The sequence below is a fragment of the Egretta garzetta genome, unplaced genomic scaffold (genome assembly GCF_000687185.1).
Source record: "Egretta garzetta isolate BGI_Z169 unplaced genomic scaffold, ASM68718v1 scaffold314, whole genome shotgun sequence".
NCBI classification, from domain to species: Eukaryota; Metazoa; Chordata; class Aves; order Pelecaniformes; family Ardeidae; genus Egretta; species Egretta garzetta.
This window is the reverse complement of record NW_009259531.1, coordinates 2,107,529-2,130,629: the sequence shown is the minus strand read 5'-3', so window position 1 is coordinate 2,130,629 and position 23,101 is coordinate 2,107,529. Positions and strand designations below refer to the sequence as shown.

The 23,101-nt window shown below is 40.6% G+C and overlaps 2 protein-coding genes across 17 annotated transcripts in view; one reads left to right on the top strand and one right to left on the bottom strand.

Annotated features, from left to right (window-relative positions):
• The window catches only part of LOC104125196 (AKT interacting protein), a 17,302-nt gene extending 16,131 nt beyond the window's left edge, over positions 1–1,171 (top strand). For 10 of the 13 annotated variants that reach the window (XM_009637611.2, XM_035893152.1, XM_035893151.1 and 7 more), the window contains one exon: positions 107–645. The gene's annotated coding sequence lies outside the window, so the exon portion shown is untranslated. Of the gene's footprint in view, positions 1–106; positions 646–1,087 lie in introns of those variants that run through there. The other 3 variants (XM_035893156.1, XM_035893157.1, XM_009637610.2) reach the window with 2 other exon arrangements.
• RBL2 (RB transcriptional corepressor like 2) lies at positions 119–23,101 on the bottom strand. Of its 4 annotated transcripts, none has more exons than XM_009637609.2 (21): positions 22,953–23,101; positions 21,541–21,741; positions 19,800–19,864; positions 15,492–15,620; positions 14,415–14,575; positions 14,247–14,311; positions 13,287–13,473; positions 11,167–11,333; positions 10,347–10,456; positions 9,379–9,482; positions 8,879–9,016; positions 8,283–8,447; positions 7,611–7,722; positions 6,683–6,955; positions 5,946–6,220; positions 5,202–5,378; positions 4,962–5,033; positions 4,452–4,566; positions 3,155–3,357; positions 2,584–2,751; positions 119–1,860 (listed from the first exon to the last, which is right to left on the bottom strand). In XM_009637609.2, exons 2-21 carry the CDS (start codon positions 21,717–21,719, stop codon positions 1,690–1,692), a joined length of 3,036 nt encoding a protein of 1,011 aa, XP_009635904.1. In that variant the 5' UTR covers positions 21,720–21,741; positions 22,953–23,101; the 3' UTR covers positions 119–1,689. The 4 variants fall into 4 exon arrangements, 2 of the variants coding, with proteins under 2 accessions (XP_009635904.1, XP_035749038.1); XM_035893145.1 differs by having other exon boundaries at positions 2,584–2,748; XR_004841844.1 differs by lacking the exon at positions 119–1,860 and having other exon boundaries at positions 2,663–2,748; positions 4,448–4,566.

The window sequence follows — 23,101 nt, the reverse complement described above, 5'->3', positions numbered from 1 at the left end:
TATAAATTCTTTATTGAAAAATACACTTGCAATATTTTCATACAAAGCAACGTAAATGGTACAGAGTAACTAGAATTGTCTGACAATTTCATAAATATTTTTACAGGAACATCCACACGATTTCTTGACTTCAGCCTTTTCGTTATGCAGGTAAGAATGAAAGACACTTATTTTACTGTAATTGAATTTACAGGGGAATTAAGTCCTAAATTTTCCCATTATTCAGAGGAGCAGGGATGACCGAAAATACAGAGCTTTTAACTTTTGCTTCCTTACAACACCTTCTGGAATCAGAGTGTGCTGCATTTTACAGTACCACCCCCACTGTCCCAGCTGAGTCACTGGAAGGGAGTGGACGGCCACGCTGCACCGGCTGTTGGCGTGCTTAATGCCTTCCTAGTAAGCCTGGTGGCTTGGGACTATTGTAAATTTAAACGATGAGTAAGTCTAATATATGCACCACTTCCTGGCCCTGTGTGTAGGGCAGAGATTTCTCCCGGCAGCCTGATTTAGTCCATTAAAAAAGAACAAAACCCAAAGCAACCCCCCAAGCCCTATGCTTTAAAATCAAACAAAAAAGCTAACTCAATGTTTTAAGAGATGGACGCCGCCATCCTTCTGCGGAGTAAGCGAGGTGGCCGCTTCCCGACGCCTAAGAAAAGTGATCTGAAGAAACATTATGAGCGTATAAAATTCCTTGAGAAAAGCAAATGTCCCAAGCTTCCTGCACTCCCTGCTGCAGGTACATCAAATGAGAAAGAATTCTTAATGCCTTTTGCTGAAGAGGGGAGCTGTGGGATGTCAATTTAAAAATAAATACAAAAGTCAAATTGCTTCAATACAGAAAGACAGCTGCAGTCAGCCTTTGAAAAAAAATAATTCACATTTAGAAAGTGCCATTGCAAATATACAGCAAAACTACTCTGCCTTAAAAATGACGCTTCACAGCCCTATCAAAAGTGCCACCTTTTGAACACGAGTTCACTTTAAAACATTGCACAGCTAAAAACAATGCATAAACAGAATTGTCTACCTGTCTACAACAAGGTGCCCAAACGTTAAAGCAAACCAATGTGACTTTTTGCAGGGGCACAGGAACCATCCTGGAGAGGGCAAGGATCTGGTCAGCCAGCCTCCTCCGGGGTCAACAAGAGCGCTCCCGTCTTCCCTTCCCCAGCAGACCTGGACCTTGCTAGAAGGTGACTTGTAAGTCGTTATTTTTGTGCAGGGCGTTATTGTAAAAACCAAGACACGGCTGAAGGCGGTGATCTTGGCGTGGTGCTCCCACATCTGATGCAGGTATAACTTCCTAGTCCAAGGGTGAAAGTGCTGATAAAACCAGTTAAAGCAGATGGATTTAAATCTTGTTGCAAGGTAGAAAGCGTAGAAAGCTGCGGTAGGGAGGTGTTCTCCAGGCACCAGGAAGCTCTTCAGCTGCTTTCCAAAGCCAGCGCCTGGAGAGGGATCACTTGCCTTACGGTTGGCGTAGCCGTGGGTCGAGGTCAGGCCGCAGGGCTGGAAGCCTCTCCTCGCTGTCCCAGGGGTGGGGCAGACCCCTCCTGCCCTTCCCGAGGGGCGCGAAGGCTGGGCGCAGCCTGGCTGGGCGCAGCCTGGCTGGGCCAGGCCCTGTCACACGCTAAGCAGCCCAGCGGAGCAGCAGGGGGCGGTTCCCTGTGCTGGACCCCGGGGTCAGTGAGAGCCTCTGTCGTTCGCTACATCCTGCAGTCGTCTTAGCAGAGCAGTGTGGTTCTCCTGACAGATGCGCTTAGCTGGCGCCTCAGTGCCCTCTTCTAAGAGAATGCCTCTCTTCTTTGTTGGAGTCTCTCCGGTTTTAACCATGCTGTTAATTTCCTTTAGCCTCTGGAAGAGAGGAGGGGGGAAAAAAAAGTAGAATTATCTCTCATTGTTGTGACTAGCAAACTATACAGTGAACTTTTGTTAATTGCATTACAGTGGGATTCTGCATGCTGCGATCTGTACTGCACAAAGTGCCTGCTGTGCTGCTCTGCCCACAGCCGTGTGCTGGAGCCTCGCTCGGCTCAAGCAAGCCGGCTGTTCAGCGGTGCCGAAAGGCCCTCCGTCCCTAGCGGGGACCGACACCGTGCGCCACAGATGCAACTACTCCTGCAATGAAGATGCTTCTCGGGGCAGATTCTACTTCGCTCCTGGTGACCAGAGGTGACAGGAGGCAGCCTATTGCATACCCACCCGGTAAGCCTCCTCGTGCTGAGAGCTGCTTGGTCCCCGCCCAGGGCGCTAAGAGCAGGTGCCTGTACGCAAGGCTCTGCTCTGGAGCAGTCTCCATCGCGAGTAACGCAGCCGGCCCGCGGCCGCACCCCCCCGGCCCCTCCTGCGCACTGGTACAGGGAGTGACTCGGGGAAGTGCCCGGCCGCTGGGACACCTCATTGCTTTCCAGCTGCTTAGGTACCCAAACAGTGACAGTTTGAGGGGCTTAGGTGAGCAAGTACACATTGAACACCATAAACAGGAAGGTGTGTGGCAGAGTGCTCTCTCGTTTCGCTGCCAAGAAGAAAAGGTAGAATTAAGGTTCCTGGAAGCAAGCTCAAACCCTGTAGTCTCACCTTAGAAGGGCTGCTGCTGAAATAATAGAATATTTTCTCTCGAGGGGAGAGAGTAGGCTCGTTTTTGTGTGGCGAGATGTACACTGGGTGATTCTGGGACAGCTGTATCCTGCGAGGGGAGCCGATGCGTACAAACGGGTAGGGCGAGAGCGGAGGGGAATCGGTCTGCTCAAGAGAAAAGGAAAATCACTCAGGAGCTGGTGTGCGATCTTGGATGCTGCTACAGTAAGGCTTTCGTAAGGTGGCAACCTTAAACAGAGTTTAGTTTCTTACCACTAATGTCATGCTGTACATGTTCAGAGTAGATACATGTTTTGTCCTGTTATTAGGCCAGCTTAGTGTCTTAAATTTACTTTTCTAACCCTGTCTGAGGCTGGCAGGCAATGTTGCTCAGTGCTGTGTATTGGCTTAGTGCTTCAGCAGCACAGCACGTCCTTGAAGTGAAATTATTGTCATAAAAAAAAAAATACAGTCCCCCGAATTTGCTTACCGTGAGGTCAGCCAAGAGCACTTCACTGCTTGTACGGCAAAAAAGGCTGTTTACTGAGGAAAGGCACAGACTTGAACTTACTGCATTTGAAGTATACTTCAGGGCAAATTCTTTAATCTGCTCGATGTAGACGTTGTTATAGAACTGTATAAGGTCCCCTCGCTCTTCCTCCTCGGTGTCGCTGTTGGCACCCGTCAGGCGGGTGGGGGTGGGGGGGGCGCTGTTGGGGTGCGGTACGGGCAGGGTGCTGCTGGATCGCATGACGGGGCTGGAGTCTCTGCTGGCTGCGGGGGCGAGAGCAGGCGCCGTTATCAGCCTCGGCTGTTCAGTGCACCTCACTCCCTTCAGTCCCGGCACTCGGCTGGAACCGCGTTCCAGCTGTCCGAGCTGCAGCCCAGTGCCCCGCCGCCCGGTGCCGCTATCGGCCACGCTAGCTTCCTTCCCTCAGCCTCTCCCCTTACAAAAAAGCAGTGCGGCGTTAAAGACCAACGACCGCTGAGCACATGTACAGAAAGGCATTTGATTTCTAACTCCTTACTGGGGAAATGGTAAACTGCAAGTGGCTTTCCTGTAGAAGCTGAGTTTCATCACAATATAAGCAGAGCTAAACCTCATTTCTCAGGCACTTGCGCTATACTTTTCACAGGAGCTCGCTCTTGTTGCCAGCTGGCACAATTTCAAATAAGGAGCCGCCGTCTTTTTCAGCAAGTAGTAGAAATATTGGGCATGGTAATACTTCCTGCTGGTTTAATGTGGGAAGCTGCAAAATACATACATATAATTTTTTCCTTCCCTCCCTGTTCTGTGACAGAAAACATGAATACCTACAGTTTATATCCTCCTCTATTAAATACCTTGAAAACTGGTGGTAGGAATATACAGCATCGCTTGTTTGCTGTCCTGTACAATGGGTAATTCAAGTGTAATTCAAGGTGCTGGCACACCTGACCTCTCTGAAGATTCCTCCAGTGATATTTGACCTGAGAGAGATGCTGTGGGTGGCCGGTTTGTTCCTCTCTCTGAAGAGAGCCAGCTACTGCAGACGGAAGCGCTGCAGCGCCACGGCTGCGGTAAGTAAAGGAGTCGCTGTGAAAGGGACTGGCTGCTGAAGGGCTGGCTCCCCTTTCCTTTCACTCTACAAAGACTTTGTTGTACGGACCAACCGCGCATGGCTCAGGCCAGCCATGGGGGTGGGTTCTGAAGGGAAGCTCACATGGTGACAGATTCAAAACTGTCAGTGTAATGTTGAGTTGTAGCAACTCTTAAATGGTACCAATATATTCTTCATTGGGTCCCAGTTTACCAAAGAAGGACTTGTTTGGGGTGGGGTGACGGAAACTGAATTAAAAACAAACATCTGGAATTTAGAATCACTCACTTTTTTCTTTGTTTCGCTCTTTGCTTCTGTCTGTAGGCGAGTTCTGCTGGCTGCTGCTATCGCTGCTGCCGGAGCGCCGCCGCCTCCTGCCTTTTATCAGGACGCTCCGATACACCTGCAGGGAAAAGGGGAGCGTAACAACGGCAGGATGCCCAGGAAGGCGGTCAGGAAACAACAGTCTGCATAATGTCTCTGCTTCTTAGAAACTTCCTTGTGGCATCAAATTGCTTCTTCCAGGGGAAAATACAGCCTCCTGCATGGGAGTATTACCCAGTAGGCACTGCCTCCGCAGGTTTTAAGTAAAGATATTTCTATTTTAGGTATAGCTTAGCATAAAAAGCTTTTGGTAGTGCAGGATTTCGGATATGACTGCTGTCTTTTGAGGGGAATGCCTCACAGACTGCATTCATTCGATACTGAGTGTTACCTCAAGAAGCGATCCATTCCCAATGTAGAACGAAGGCATTTAATGCAGCAGGTACCACGTTGGTTAGTTCTGGCTGTACTTACGTGGCTCTTGGCTTGTGGTTGTGTCCGATAGCAGCGCATGATGTTCTGAAATGATCTATCTTCCTTCGTAACCTAAGAGCAGACGAACAGAAAAGGTTAATAGTTTTTTCTGTGGGTTTTTGTCTTTGTTTGGGGTGGTTGTGTGTGGTGTTTGGTTGGTCTCAGGTTTTTTTGAGGAATATTATTTGTGGAATATTAAGTCTTAAAGAAGTCGGTTGGTTTTTTCTTTATTCACCTTACCTTAGCCATTACATAGACGGCGCACATCAGCAGCTGATCCAAGTGTCTGTCCATCATGGTTTCAGGGCAGTGCACCAAGGAATACTCAAAACAGGTCCAGATCTTTTTCCGCAGCTCATCAGATATATCAAGTTTGATGCAGAGATCTCGCAGGCGAACACTTGCCAAATGATAGACCTGTTGGAGTGGAGACTGTGCTTAGGGCCATAGCAGTACTGCTGCTCTTACCCAGCTGGTTCAGCCTCGCGCTCCGCGTAGAACTTGCGCAAATGGTAAGCCCAAAGAAGAATAACTACACTGAACTTTTTTGCTTACAAGACACAGGGTTGGTACCAGGGCTGGGAATGTCTAAGAAAACATTTGAATTCTCTAAGTGCAGGAAGGGCACGGCCTAGCCTACAGAAACTACTGTACTGAATAAACCAGAATGTCTCAAAGGTGATTTTCTTTCTTTTAAAGAGCCGTAAAGAGAATGGACTCCTTTTAAGTCCCTGCTGGCCGAGTATGTAATCTACTCCACAACTCGCGGTGGCTGTGGTGACAGTCTGCCCCTTTGCTAGCAAGAAGTTGCCTGCATAAGAAAACTACTCTTCAGGCTTGGCCATGAATAGACAAAGCCTACAGGTTAACTTTGAAATGTAATATGCTCGTGTCATTACTACTACTAAGTACATATTCTAAAAATCACTGAAGACGTACCAAAACCCAAACTCCCCAAAGCAGCACACATTAGACTGAAAGTACCTTTCTAAAGAAGAGCGAAAGCGAGCCCATCTTCCGCGGCTTGAGGGACGCAGCAGTGATGAAGAGCTGGGTTTGTCGTTGCTCTCCAGGAGAGATCTGCTGAACAGTTAACTGCCCCGGTAACTGCAGCATTGCCCCGGCGAGCTGAGGGTTCAGGGTGCCAGCAAGAGCCTGGGCACCCAGAGGCTGAATGGGACCAGAGACAGCTTGGGGCTGGGCACCAACGTTTACTTGGACCGGGAAGAAAGTTATTCCTCCGTTTTCATTGGCAATACCTGTTATTTCAGAAAAAGAGTTTGTCACTTTGATCCCCGCCCCCCCCTCCCTGAATTCAGTACTACTTTTATTAGTTGCTTATAACTACATAATTTAGTATACTATGTGTGAAATTGTTTCATGAAAATACTTTTGACTTCTCCTTATAAGGAGACAAGAAGATAGTGAAATTGAACTGAGTTGTTAATACTAATGCAACTTTCATCCCCTGCTAGTTCAGGAAGGCAGGCTTACTGGAGTAACTGAGTTTTATAAAACAGATGCTGGCAGTCAGAACATCCTTGTGCTGTACACGTTCTGTCTCTAAATTCTGCTTATCTAGTCACACCATTCTTCCCAATTACAAATCCTTAAACATACTTTTTTCTCCACTGGTGTACTGTTCCCCCTCTCCCCCTTCCCATGTACTAATTCCTTGATGGGAACAAGCCTGAACCATTCTACAGTACCTTTTCTCTTACCTTGCACTGGTATTGTAACGGTTTGCCCATTATTGGCTGTTACGGTGGCAGTTGCCACTGTCACCAGTGTCTGGCCGGGCACCGGCGTTACCGACATGGCTTCGGGGTTGATGTTCTGCACAGGCACTGTATTTACCACGGGCTGTTGGGAAACTCTTACTGGAGTTCCACCCTCCGAGGTGGTGTCGTTATCAACAAACAGTCTTCTCCTTGTAGGATTGGCTGTAGGAGAACTGTATCTGTCATACAGGGTCGTTGGAGAGGATGAAAGGCCTGTGGATTAAAAAACCGCATGCGTATGTAATGCTTGCTGTATAATCCCTTATTATACAACTACGTGACAGAAATCTAATAAGAACCAAAACACGCCATGCAAAGCTCTTCAGGAAACATTTTTAAAAAGCCCTGATGTCTACATTTGTGGCTTACAGATTGCTTTTAGATAGGATTTTGTCTCAAATAATGCCGTGTTTCGTAATTTTCTAAGGTAATGATGTATTACATTTTATTTTTCCAGAAAAAAAGTTTGAGGCTTCATATAACTAAATATATAGTGGAGCTTCTGTTCTGGGATAGCAATAAAGCAAACTGTTCAAGTGCTACCGCTTAGAACATAAGTCGTGTGTGCGTGTATAAATATTATTTAACATACATATGTATGCATGTATATATGTGTTCTGTTCATGTACCTGACCTCCTGAAAGCAGCCTACCAGGACAGTATTTTGGTCACACTGAAAAAGGAGTGTGTTGGTCTTAGACATCCGCCTTAGCTATGTGAGTTGCAGTAGCAATACATTTACAAGTGTGTTTGCAATTCACTGCACACTGCCATGGAAGCAGCTGCCTTGCTGTACACCACTTCGATGTAAAAAATTCAAGCCGTGGTCTAAGAAGTGTAAGGAGGGTGGCCTTAAAAAATTTCTCACCTTTTCCTAGTCCTCCGGTTTCAGCGCGAACCTCATTTATTCGTCTTGGTGTCAGTGGTGAACCTATAACACTGTTCCCAGCAGATCTTTCAAAATACTGAGGTGGCATTACCTAAAATATTTATACTTTTATTAGAGTGTGTCTGTATCACAGATTGACTATGTAACAAATTTTTAAAAGCTTTTAAAAGCTTCTGCATGACAAATTTCGAACAGCAGAACGGTGTGGAAGAAATAAGATCACTGAAAAACTTACCATAAGCCTAAGTAAAGCTTTGGAGCGACTGTGCTTCTCTGGACGATACAGTACTGTAACCTTTACAGTACTGTAACCTTTCTGTGACCACAATTAAAAGTCTGTACTTTTAACCACATTTCTTTGTGTCTAGTCATCTTTTCAAGTGTAACTGACTGTTCCAAACCTTCCCTTCTTGTCCATTGTGTTTGCTGTCCTGCTACGCTGTGCCAGTACCGGGTGCGATTCATCTCAGCTGCACGTCTCTGGTTTGGATGTCTCTAGAGGCGCCCACAAACAGCCCAGAGCACACTGTATGCACTATTGCAATGTGGACGTGTAAAGCCTCTCCTTCAGGGTGTAACGTCCACTCCCTGCCATCCTGTCTGGGTAGGAGAACTATGTAAAACTACGAAAAAAAATAGAGAAGTGCTCACCTCTTCACAGGTAGGAACTTTGTTTTCATTGTCTCTGATTCTGTCCCACAGGATGGATTCCTGTTTCCATGCCATACTTTCCAAGATCTGTTCTTCGATATGATTGAGGTGTTTTACTACTTCCCGACAAAGGCCATCCTCTGCTCTAATGACAACTTCAATTACCTGTAAGGTGGACAGCGGTGATCAACACAACGTACTTGTTTCATATATTTCTTACACAGACAGATCTAATTCTTATTCCTGATTTTCAAGGAAAAAGAAGCTATTAGAAATACTAAGGCTGCATTACGATGACCCAGTTGTATGTTATCTTGCAGTTTTACCAGAAGGCAGAGCACTGTTGCACAATATCTCATGATAAAATGATAATCCATTAGTTACTATACAGATGCTTGGATCCTGCCTCTGTGTATTCTGATTTTTAAATGCCCAAGACACACTCCAGAATGACAGACGCTTGGGTAATATTTTTTCAGTACAAAAAGGGGCAAAGTTGATAATGAAGCGTTAATGTGCAAATTAAGGAGATTACTTAATGTAAGTCAGTAGAGTAGCCATGACTCAATAAGCATTTCAGCCATCAAACACCTTACCTTATAAAAATGATAGACTGGAATGTCAAATATTTCAGTGATGCACGGGAAGTTTCCAGGTGGCTTGTATGTAAAGGTGATGATCTCCAGGCAACATGCCAGCAGAGATCTATGAAACACGTCCTGCTCCAGTATTGCCTGCAAGACAGTTGCAAATTTTAATACTGAATTTGCCGTCTAACTATGGAGCAGTAAAACGCTTTCTATTCTGCCTCAACAGTAAGGTTATCAAGCTCATAAAGAGAGATCTTACTGTGCAAGAGCCAGAACAGAAGCCAAAATGAGCCATCTTTACTCACTAAAAATTCCATATACCTTTGTGTTCGCAAACAGAAATGATTTCTTGTACACTTCTTCCATGCAGGTGTACTTGTACTTACAGGCCACTTGTCAGGGATTTACCCTCATTTTAACTAGCTGTCTATTCTGCTCTACAACTGTTTTCCTTTTTCACAGATCCACCTTTAAAAATGAGGTACAATTGGATTAATTTTCCTTACAGATAAGTCAGCGTCTCCCAGTCTCCTCCTCTCCTGCTCAATGACTGACTCCAAGACCTTGTAGTATAGCACCTCAGCACGACGAAAATGCTTACTAGCAACATCTGCAGGAATTTTAAAAAGAAACGATACTGTTAAATGCCATAAAGGATTTATATTCTTAAGCTATAGAGATACGACAGTTCAGTAGCTTGGGTGGGTTTCTGTGCTGCTGTGGCTACAGTGTTTTCAGGACTAAATCCGTTAATGTAAAGTTAACTTGGGGATCCCTCTCCTGACTTGTGAATGCAGAGCAGAATAATGTATGACCGAACCCAGATTTGGTTGGAAACACCAGATATAAGAACAGTCTTTAAATTGCTATCGTATAACAATGTGGATCCAGCTTGCGCTGTGCAACAGAAAACACTGAAGCAACTACGCCGACACCAAATACCAAGTAAGCAAGGCCCTATTAAGAAACAAGAAGGTTAAGAGCATCTTCCTAAGTTTTAATGCTTCTTCATGAGCTTCACAAACCTTGACAACTTAGCAAATAACACTTTGTGTTCATACTGTCAGCATTTGAATAATACTTGTACAAACCCATCCTTGTACACAAGCCAAAACTGCTGTAGGCCTTGTAAAGACTACAGGGGAGCAGACTTTTCGTTACCGTCACAGAAATCTGTGCCATCGCTATTCTTGTAACTGAGAGAGAAGCATGATACCCTTAAGAGCCCTTTCCATTCCACTTCTGTAGAATCGAAAGTATCATCAAATTCCAGTGATTTAACTTTAAGGCTGAATATAAAATTGTATGCAAGGTTGGAATTTGCTGTGAAAAAGATACCACGAAAAGACAAAGGTAATGTAAAAGGCTCTTGTGCTAAAGCATAACTTGTTAGTAAAACTGTAAGTTACTTACAAGAGATAAACGTGTTTATGGGCTTTTTAATTCTTATCTGTGGAAGTAAAATGTTGCCCACCTTTGGAAAAATTACTGAATTCTCCTTCCGACTGCATGCTCTGGCAGTACACTTCATACATTTCTTTTACTCTGTTTGCAATAGATTGAGAAGGATCTCTGGAACATGCCCTGAAAATAAAAACTAATTATTTTCAACATACTGTTCCTACTAAGACAAGAAAAGCCCCTAAACCCAACCAAACCCAACGACACCCTCCCCAACTATTTTTTTTATCATGTGATTGAAGCACAAGACTCTAAATTAGTCTTGGATACCACAACACACCCACCTATACGTGCCTGTGTAGGTACTGTAAAATGTCCACAGCATATTATTGTTACTGTCTATATTGTGGTAAATATGCACATCTTTTCATGAGCAGGGATAAACAGCATTTTCTTTGTGATATAAAAACTATTTTAAAAGTGTGTTGTACCCGAGGCAACAGTTTATCTACATGGAGAATAAATTTTATTTTGAACCTCCTACAGTACAGAGGGATTTGCTAGGGAGTGAGATTTGCTAAGTAGGAGGAAGGAAAGTTTTGAAAATTTTGTATTAGCAGTTTGCTGTTAGAGAAGCTCAGAACTGTTGGGTTTAAAATGTTGTATGTTCTTATAAGTATGTTCTTATAACCACCGACGTCTTAAGGACAAAGGTGTCTAAATAAAGAGGACAAAGTCTTTTGAGATGTAAATGTCTCTCTGGGTCCTATTTTACTCCAGAACCTTTCAAGACTGACTCACACTTTAAATTACACTTTTTAGCATTAACATTTGTTATTAAAACTATTTTAAAAAAAAATAGAATTATTTGGTTAGCTGAACATCAAACTTACCTGAGTATTTGCTCCAGATTTTCACTGGGGGCATTTTTCAGTCCTGCCAGCATGGTATGAAGGCGGCTCAAGCTGTATGTTGCTATGGAAACGGGTGTCACATACGGGTTGCTCTCTTTAATATACTTGCGGCCGGTAAGTGGGGTTGTAATCCTAAGCGATTTGGACTAAAAAGACAAAAAATAAACATACAACTGTACATTATTATAACACTCAGATACAGGTCATAACCTCAAAGTGTCTGCAGAATGCTTTCTTAGCCTGTGTTATGATACAAGCCTGGGAAAAAAGACCAGGAATCAAACAGCCCAAACTGGTTCATGTCTCAGATAGGTTAAGTCAGCAATGAAGGATTTATCTGTCACTTGGAAGTTTGTATCAAACAGTACTGTGTAAACGTATAAACAGAGAGGATGTGACCTCACACTGAAATGCAGATACTGGGAGTGAAGTGTGAAACAACTCGGCCAATCTAAAAAAAAAAAAAACCAACCCCAAACCCCAGAACCCCCAAAACCCCCAGCAGTCCCCTCCTGTCCCTTGAGTACCAAATGTAGCTGTAGCTCATAGGAAAAGCGTACTGAGCCAGCATTTCCTTTCAGCAAGTTTAACTCTTACATGAAAAGTCCTCCTGAATGTAAGAATTAGCATTTTAATTCATTTGCATCAGATCAATCCATCATATCAAAATAATTTAAGGTGAAGGATGCTCCTTCAATTAACATACAGCAAAAATGATGCATCTTCTAATTATCTAAGATCGCAATTACTTACCCAAGAAATGTTTCCTTATTTTAGTGAATACATTATATTTTGCAGTCTTTTCACCATGAAGTCCAGCTCCCAGTACTCCTCCCATTCCTCCCCCCCTGCCCTCAGGTGGGTTTTATTTCTGGCTCCGTACCCTACCAGGAAGGACGGTTCCCCCAGCCTGGCCCCGGACTCCAGGGAGCATGCAACAGCACAAGCGCTGCAGCTGCAAGCTGCCGTCTTACAGGGCCACGCTGCTTCATCGCTACAGCAACCTGCAAGAGTTACGCACCCAGAACTGTGCCAGCAGAACAGCAGCTGATTATTTCTTTAAATAAATCAGAAGTGAGGGATTAACTACTTGCACTGATTTTGCAGATAAGGTGATTTTGATCTTTCCCCCCAAGCATGTTGAAAGCCATTACCCAACCATCTCTCTGGAAAAAGATCACATTGCTATTTCAGTGACCCAGACTGTTTCACCCTTTTGCTCTCTGTAATCTAATTGTGCTCATACAGCTTATATCCTTCTTTATTTGCCTGTCTTGTATCCACCCTGCTTTTAAGATATCTTTTCCATCTTCAGAAACATTCTGATATTCTGTAATCATAGGTATATATGTCTGCAGTCAAAGCCACTACTTGTTTTTCAAAAGCTACCTGAGTCACATGAAGGCCCTGATAATTTTATAGGTCTACACTTTATTGTTCTGAAATATGTAGTGTTCTCTACCCTCTCAAAGACCACTATTTTATTAGTCACATATAGACATATCTATGTATCATGCTATTAGGCAAAGAAGGTGAAAACCATTCCTAGTGATTTAACTAAAACTGTAAACAGATGTAATATTAACAGCTGAAGTATATCTGTTAAAAGGAAACAAAAAAAAAAAATAGGGCAACGCGCTGAGCAGCTTTGCACATGTTAAACAAAAACCTCTGCATATGGGACAGCGAGGTGAGGGAAGGGGAAGTTGGACAGACAGGTCCAGAGGGCCCTGACAGTTGCAGGACAGTTCAGCACCTACCAGCCAACCATGGAGAATTGCCTGTTCTGTTGTGCCTCAAAATCTTCACCTAAAGATCTACCTAAAGATACCTCTTTAGGTAATTACATAAATATTCTCTATGCTGGATTTAATCAAAGAAAACCCAAAATGAATGGAGAAATTCTGTCCAAAACCCCCCAAAGTAAACCATATATTGAATCAACTACAAAATCTAACTCAGTTATGCTGTGTACACTCCCAGATCACCTTAAGCAATAAAGATGTTAATTTTTTATTAGCCGCTTCTCTTCATCAGACATAGACTAACTCAACTCATTCTCCATATAAAATCAGCAGCACAGACCATGCCATACTCACCCTGTCAAAGTGCTGCTGCAAATTATGCTTCACTTGTACTCTTTCAGCCGTTTCCATTCCTGAATTTGTATTTAAGCACCTTGTGAGAGTTCCAATTTCTTCATCTGCATCTTCCCCAAGAAATATTCGCTCATCGAGGTTTCCTACTGACAAAACATATTCCTCGTAGGCCTTGTTGATGGCTTTGCTACAGCAGAAAGGAAAAGACAGATACAAAACGCCCTTTACTTAGTGCTTTGGTCACCTGCTTACTGAAAGAACACAGTTCTGGCCTGCTGAAAGTCTACTTCAGAACGTCTTTGAACCCTGACTTAAACATTGGAGCTCTTTTAAAAGATCTACAATATCTTAAACATGACAGAGGCAAAGACATTATTTCGCCATTATATCTGATGCCTTGCCATGTGGTATAGCTGCAGGAGGAGCACAATAAAATACTGAGAACTCATATTTGGCTGGAAACTCCTCAAAACTTACGCAGCATCGCATCATCATAAACTACACTTTCATACCATTTAAAAGAAAATAATTCCTACGCAGAAGCATCTCTGGGTTTATAAAGAAAAAATACCACCAAATCCAATTTCCCCCTCCCACTTCCCCACTCATTCACCGTGCTCCCACAACTTTTCCATACTAGCACTTGGAGCTGTACACACACACACACACACAAAAAAAAAAAAAAAAAAAAAAAAAAGAAAAAACCCAAGGAAATATAGAAGCATAAGAATAAAAGCAGACACCAAGTAACACCATCCTGAAGAATCATTCCTCTCTCAAATATGCCTCAGACCATACCACCTCAAAGAAAAGGAACTGAAAGGCAATGTAATGTGTAAGTGTTAATGAACAGGCACGTCAACTAGCTAGTGCTACGGCCGAGATGCAGGCGCTAGTGCAAGCGCAGCTGTGTGACAGAGGGATACTAATGCAAACCAAACCAGGAATACGGTGACTCACAAGCTATCGCCGAAGTTCCCGGGATCTAGAAATCCAGTCAGATTTTCATCTTTTCCTTTTAAAAGCTGTAAGACAGTTAAGAACAAAGGATGGATAAAGTTAAGGAAAAAGGTTTTGAAGATAACGGGTACGGAGAAATTTTTCTCCATTACAAATTTAGTGACCAACCTTTTTGTCAAAAAGTTTCCTAATATATGGCTTCCAAAAATGTTCCTTTATGCCTTTTGCTTCTAAAACTAATCCATAATGTAACGAACACAGTTTTTCAATGATGCAGGGAGGATCAGATGATGCCTTGTAATCCTTACTATGAAAGTCTTCAGGTAGACCTACAATTAAGAATACTGTATTATTTAATTCTGCAAATCCACATCCTGTTTTCTAGTTAAACTTAAATTCTACGCTGTGTAGTCTAGCTGGTGTGAAATTAAAGTGGTAAACTAATTAGTTCCCTTGAAAGACTTATTAATTATATAATGCCCACTCAATCTGATAGTGTTATCAAAAGTCAATTTTGAGTCAGAGATTTTAAAAAATTAGATATTGAGTGATAAAAATTAAAAATATCAGTTGCAATAAAAAATAGATCAAACACTTGTGAACTATAATATTTATTCAAATAAATGTGAGATAATGGTCCCAGTTCACATCTGAACCACTACAAAGGAAATACGAATACGGTCAGCACTAAAAATGAAGTATAAATCTGGAAAGAAGTACATCAGAAATTCAGTGGAAACTTTGAACCATTCATTTCCATTTGCGGTTATCAAGTCAACCTACATTTCCATTCTCTTCAGAAAGAGAACAGCCACGATCCAGAAATGAGAGAGAAACAATCAAGTTGCCACTCTCATATTTGAGCACTGGATCTTTCCAGACCGCTGCCTCACAGGAACTCTCCAGTCTGACTGTGTCCAAGAATGACTGCATCATTATGCGCTCTTTCACTGGCATTAAAATGTCATTAACAGAATTTTTTACTTTGGAACTTCCTTCAATGGTATTTCCATAGTAAATTAAATTCTTGACTTATGACATGGTGGACAAAATTCAGTAGTCTGTTATTACGTACTACATTAACAGAAATCTAACTGTGCAGCCAGACACAGAAAATATTAAATCTGATGTATTTCAAACCAGTATTATTCAACTTATTCTCTGCCACATACATTCACACTACATACATCCATATACATTCATAGGCCTTGCAGACTTTGGACAGACAGATTTTTTTCAACATACCTTTAAAATTAGGATTCAGAATTTCTTTACGGTTAGGACACTGGAGAGCATTTCCATACACTAGATCCAGAGCACATAACAAGAGATGGTAGGAATTGACCAAGTCATCACTGATCATAGGAAAATTACCTTGAATATTAGAAAGACATAACATATTAATTAAAATCAGCATAGATTTAAAAGTCTTTTAACCAAGAAACTGTTGATACTTGTGTTACAATCAATAACGGAGTCTTGGAAACACAGACCTTGGTGACTATAAATATCTGGATAGAAACGCAAGTAGTAAGACAGACACACACTTAATAAAATCCAAGCAAACATAAATAAGTAAAATATGTTTTCAGGAACAGCAGCAATTGTGTAGGAACTCAAATACATTGTGCTGTTTTGAAAACAAACCTTACCAAAACGTTGATAAATGTGATACTGCAGACTCCCTCGTTCACAGTAATCTGATTAATCAGCGCATAAATAACTTGAAGCAGCATGAACTGTATAATGCAAACTGCCTCAAGGAAGAAAAATTTGCTACCATAACTCTGGGAACCCAAGCCCCACTGTCTGGCAGTTACGTCCTTCAATGGGTTCTTACTCCACCTGCCTGAAGCAGAATCTTGTTCGAAAGGCATATTGACTGAGACTTTCCTTTTCCCCAATTTTGCATTGCCGTGAAGTGTTGCAAAGAACTTTAACTTTTGCTAGGCTAGACCCAAGCGTTCAGATGTCCTAGAAAAAGCAAGCACTACCCCTTCCTTCAATTCCGCTCCATTCTCCGGAATGACTCTGTATTCAACTCAAAGTCAGGAGATCATTTTTCATTACCAAAATTTTTTTGGGAGCATGCTCATTACAAACAGTAATAAATTTAACTTTATTTCTCTTATGCTTTACAAAAGAGTTAAAATGTGTATCTCTGATCCGGTTTACTATGTAACTTTATTTCATATACCTCTAAGGAATTTTTTATTTATCATTGTCGCATAGAAAAGAATCCTTGTAACTTCTTCACTCTTTTATCGCCTTTCACAAAATTATATTCAGATTCATTACTCTTTACTAAACTCATTTAGGTTTATGATATTCCTTTAGAGGAATGGTTGGTCATACCTAAAACCAGTCTTTTAAAATAAACTATACCATTAATTAATACTATAAATCACAATTCCATGAAATTTTTTGCACAGCATGATTTTTTTATCACTCTTTTTAACTCTTCTTCACTTTTCCCCCCCCCTCAGGTAAGCTCCAAACTACTTAGCTGAGCCCACTATAAAGAACCGGTTTAAATCCTTGAAGAATTCTATCCTATAGTAATAAACTCACTTAGAACACATCAGAACTTATAGATGACTAAAGAATTTCTCTAAATTATGCTGTTACTTTTCTACCAGTAACGTACCAGTTTGCTCAAATTCATATTCAATTTTCTGATTTCATGTTTGTCAAAAGAAAAATAATTTCAATGCAGATAATTGGAACTATTTAAATAAATGAAGCCTACATGAAATTTGAATATACTGTACGCATTTATCAGTTATTTTGAAATCATTAAGTGTTCACAGCAAAGCTATGAAAGTCCTAAATACAATAGCAAATCATTAATCAACAAGAATCTTAAAAGAAGTAACTCTTGTAACAGGTTCATTTTCATAACCATGAAGTCTAGCATGGCAATTGTTACTGGCAGCTTAGTCAAAAATAAATCTGATTTTATGTTACCAGTAGTTTCATACAAATGATTTGTCAATGACATTGGCTTAACCACTCCCTTTCACAGCCTAGCACCAAATAATAAAAAGTTATCTTAGTGCAGCAGAGATGTAGTTTTTCATTTCCGTTTTAAAGAAAGAAGAAAAGTCAAGATAGAGAGTTTAAAGATAAATTCTTACAAACAGTACGCAAGAATTGCAGTATCGCTAAACAAAGTTGCTATCTTGCTTTGCAGCACATACCAAAGGTACGAACAAGACGTGTACTTTCTGCATTTGTGAAACCAAACACAATGATCTTCAGGCTTGCAGGAATATCACAGAGACAAACCTAAATTTGCCACTGATGTGTGGTTGCCATGATAAGGATTACTGCCAACCCTCAAAACACAGTGAACAAAACTTAACATGAATATTTAATGCCTTAAATGGTTCAACATTTAGCTTCCATTTTCATGCTGCCACACTTTAATAAATTTACCACTAGTCACTTACTAATTTTACAGTTTATAATTACTGCAAATTTTCCTTTTTCTTGTAAAATTTAACTGGCTATGTCATCAACATGGTATTCTCTACAAAGTTAATTTGTATGTCTGAAACTGCTTGCTAATTAGCATGCAGTTAATGGATGATGTAATTACTCAAACATATTAACCAATAATTTAGCAATAGGCAGACTCATAAAGTCCCTTTGCACCTTGTCAACTGCCCAATCTACCCACAGAAGCGGGGATTTTATAGAAAGGAAAAGAAAAATCTGATTTTTCAGACTGACCTACTTACTCTCTCAGCTGCCTAACTGTGCTAAAGAAGTGAAGTCCTGGCTGACTGGAAATAAAATACAGTACTAGCTCTCCTCTGGACTCAGTGGAGTACGAACAGGTATTTCATACTACTTGAGAGCGCTATTCTGGACTGGGGAAAAAAAAAAAAAAAAGATGAAAATCATACTGTGTTTCAGGGTTGCAAGCAACATACTTTTTAGGAAAGATTTCTCTTCCCCAATAAAGTGGAATTTGCAGCCTGTTGGAAAAAGGCGGCATCTTCTATACAAGATACAGTGTTCAGTACAGCACTCGCGCAATACCACACCCTTCTTGATCTTTGTACAAAGATGTGACGGTGAGGGTCCAGTGATACTGCCAGTCACTTTTCCAAAAGGGAGCTGCTGGCAGCCCTCTGCAGCGTAGAAAGAAAGGCTAATCTGTAGTGAACTAAATCAGTGCCAGATAATTCAATATTGTGACAGCCTACCCTGTCCTATCCTCAAAAGCAGCCAATTAAGGAAATCACAGCACACTGCAGGAATCTTAACACTGATTCACTTTTAAATTGGAAAAAAACCCACCCCACCACACATCCCAAAACCAAAACAAAATTATTTTTATGCCTTTCCTTGCAGAAATTAAACTGTTAGTTTTCTTCTACTCTAAGTTATCTTATGAAAAAAATACAAAAAGTGTCTGGAAATTATCAATGGACTTGAATCTACAAAGACATTCTTTCAGTGAGGAATATAAACCTTGCCTTTATTTTCCTCAAAACACTATCTTACTTATACAGAATTCCCAGTGAACACTCATCCAAGCAGCACTGGAATAAAGCTCTAGTTACACGGAAACTCCTTAAGATGTAGGTTTGACGAGGGAAGACTTTAGACTATATGCAATATAACCGAACAACTTAAGCCTGAAATAAGGATTTAATCCTGTTCCCTCCTGTGGCTTCTTCTCCCATCAGTCATTGTTAAGAAAAACTGCTGAAAACCTCTACTATTCTCATTAGCTTTAAGGCTGCTCTTATGATAAAGGTTATATATACGTTGCAATACATGGTCTGTTCATTGCATTTTTTCAACAGTAGCATATTAACAGAGGATCCCTTTACACGTTCCAAAGGAATCTGAGTCTTCAAGACAGTCAGACATTTATATACACTGCTATGTCCAAAATGCAAGAGAAAATCATCACTGCAAGACAGGCTTATGCAGACCTATTTAGTAATGCGTATGGTTATTTGATACAGTTGCTGTGTGCTCATTTTTTAAAAAGGTAGGGGGGCAAAAAGGCTATCTAAACAATTAGAATGCTATCTGTGCTACTAGCTTGAAAATGTTCACACCAAGAGTTTTATGACTGATTTCTACTAGGCTGTAGGAAAAAAGTCATTAAATATTTTCAACATTGCTGGAAACTTAGGAGGAATTTAAATACTCTTTTTTTCCTAGTAAACATACTTATACACCTTATGTTAATTACAACAACATCTAAATATGAATTCACTAAAATTCTAAGCTACTTTTTCCCTTAGAATTACAGCATAAATCTCCACAATACTGGAAATTTGTAAAAATATTCCACATAAAAGCTACCAAGCTACTCAGATGTATAGCTTACCTTAGAAGTGTGGTAAAACATACAGCTGGGGAAATTAGGACAGAATACATTCCTTTGGGCTGTTCTGAGAAGGCCCCTTCTCCAAAGGCATTTCTGAGTTCAGAAATGCCTGCACCCATTCAGTGTTTAAGGATTGATATAATGCAATGACTAACAAAACCAGGTTTGCAGTATTTAATCCCTTTCAAATCTCTTACCTTTTGCATGAACAAACAGCACCCAACAAAACTGGAAAACTTCAGTCACGGTGCACGGTTGTCGTCTTTTGGGGAAAAACACAGTGAGAAGACACCCAATAAGCTCAATGCATTAAGACTGACAGACCATCATACAACATTCAGTCGGTCTAAAAGAAAATGAAGCTTTGCTATAGTGTAGCCAATATCTTAAATCCTTTCCACAGAAACCTGACTAAAATGGTACTAAAGCAAGCCACACACTGGTGTAGTGGGGACGCAAGCAGAATCCCAGTCTCAGTCTGCATGTAATGATTCAAATGTCACCATGGCAGTCCAACGCAGCAGATTCCATTAGAACTAGGCCAAGACTTAAGCAGAAAATTACTGTAAATTTAACGTTAAACATGGCTGGCTTAAATTCTTTTTTTTTTTTTTTCCCCAAATACAAATCAGAATTTTTTTCTTTAAAAAAAAAACAAACCAGAAGTCAGACATGATGCTCAAGTATTTACTGCGTGTATTTAAAAAAAACCCAAACAAACCCAAAAAATACCACCACTAGCACCACTTCTTGTAACTCCACAACATCATTCCTTGTTTCCATATAACATATCACTGGAAGTGGTATTTTATATATCGCAGCTCATCCTCCATCAGGTTATGTGAAGAATGGTTTTAAATGTCAAAATGAACATACATTTCACAGAAAACCCAGTAAATATCATCTTCCAAATTAATCTTCAAAATTAGTTCACACCTTACCATCCAAGCTAACCAACTAGCAGGGTTTGTTCTTCTAATCATAGAATTATATATGCAGTATTTTTTAATTTCAACACCGTATTCATCCCAATACATAATTCTATTCCACCTGTTGTCCAATTCCAACTTACTCACCTTTTGCATTCTCCACCAAAAACATTTGGCCACAATCCTGTCTTTTATTATAGATTCAAATACATTTGGTTACAAATATCACTAAGTTATGGTCACAAGAACATCAAGGGGGGAAAAAAAATAGGCCAAAAAACCCAACTAAGAAATAGCCCATAAATAATAGAAAAAGTAAAATAAAATCATTAAAAAACCCCAAAAAAACCACAAAAGCAACCAAACAACGGCACATCACAGCAGTGAAGATGAAAGAAATAATGAATGAGAATAAATCAATCTCTACTAAGTACCAGAAGAAATCACAAGCCGTGTTAAGTGCTGGCACAAACAGATTAAATTTTCTTGAGATCAGAATAACCAGAAGAGAAGGCCAGCACAGAATTTTCATAGCACTCCTGATATGAACAGTAACAAGGGAATAAAGCTTCTGCTATGAAGTAAAACATCCAGAAGGTCTGCGTCTATGAAGAAAACTGTGGGAAGTACCAGGCAGTGACACAGGCAGAGTTGTTCGACGAGCTATTGAGGCTGCACTGATCGTACAATGATTAAATCTTCCAGCCTTTCCCATCTTAGAAGTACTAATGTTTCTCTTGTCTACTGGCTGATTTTAATCGCTCCTCTTTTCCCTGACCCCCAAATCATAGAAAGTTAACAGCTTTGGGATTTCCTGCACCCTGTCGGATCTGAGAAACTGAAAATATTCAAAAATTGCTGTGAGCAAGGACAGACAGACCAGCTCTGATATTATAAAGAACTGCTACGAACATACAGTCAAAAATACAACTAAAGCAATAGAGCAACTTCACTATATTTTTCTAATAGTAATTACTCTAAAATCAGTCTGGAAATAACAGAAACATACCTCTGTTTTCTTCCTCTCTGTTGACGAGGTTGATCTTCTTGAGGATATCTGAAAATGTCCTGAAAAATGGGCTCATACTTCTTAAAAATTACTGCAGAAACTGTGAAGTTTCTCTCTAGTCTCTCAGTTCGTTCTCTGAATTGGGAGGGTAGATTTGCCATGTCTTCCCATTTTTTCATCTTGTTAAAAAACTCTATCAAGCTGAAAATACCAAACAGGTTAGATCTGAAAGGTGTGGTGTCGTGTCCCAAACCCCTTCCCCCCACAAAATACATACTACGTTTTATTTATTTACAATAAAAGTGCAATTTCTACTTCCCAAACTACTGATAAAATGGCAGTAGCGCAAACATGCCAACGTACTCGGAGCCGGCCCTTCACCCATAAACAAGGATGAGCTCAGGCAGCTTGCAAAATATTTTTATATCCTTGGTTGATGACCATGTTAACATTCACAGTTCTTGGCTTTTCTTCACAAAGACACAATCAGCTCCCACAGTCAGATTACTGTAAAATCAGATTTCCCTCATTTTTTTTCTGAATAATTTATTAATTTAAATAAAATAAACTCTGAATTCTACAATTCTAAGACTCTACAAAGTATGAAAAAAACTTAAGTTTCAATAAATTTCATGCTATGAATTTGACTTTCATTTATTTTTCATTCCTTTATCTATACCTACTTTTTCAACGTTATCACTCCTTGATAACCCAGATCACAGAAACTATTTATCCACATTCACTTCCCTGAATTTCTGATTTGGAAAAATACATTTTTAAAGGAACATTTTGTGTTATTTAAACCAATAGCAATGCTCCAACAGCAAAGGAGATGGGGAGAAAAAGAACATTCTTTTTTGTCACCAATCCACTACATTATTACAAAACAATCAGACTGCTAATAAATAAAGTGAGTTGTTTCAGGAAGTTTTTCTTCATTACTTCATGGGCATAAACATTTGATACAAATTCGTTTATCAGATTCTGACATCACTTTAGTTTCATAAAGCAAGAACACGTGAAAAGTAAAGTCTTCTTACAAAAAAAGAATAAAAATTGTGTGAATATTTTCACAGACAATTAAGAATGGTTTCTCCTGTGAGAATTTTACACTTTGCACACTTTTCAAAAACAGACTGTTCTTCAGGGACTGATTTCTTTCTCCTTTGAGAGAGGGGAGGCAATCTCTGATTTTGAAAACCAGTGTTTTTACAACATAGTCACGACCAAATGGAACTGTCCTACTTCTGTGGCAATGAGCTGTAACCCAAAGATTCTAATGATATAAATTATATCTTTAAAAGCAGGAAACAAGACGCTTCGCCTTTGTTCTCAATTTCTAAACCTCACAAGCTGATAAGCAGTCTTTGAGATTTGGTAACTACTCAAAAGTTAGCAAAAACAAAAGTTACCTTTGCTCTGAACAGCGCAAGATTCTGGTTAAGGATACGTAATTTCCCTCAGCTGTCCCTCTGCTCACAGTTGGAATTGCTTTTCTGCAAGCCACGTACAAGGCGCACGCTAGCCAATGCAGATCATTTCCCTGTGAATTAAAACATCA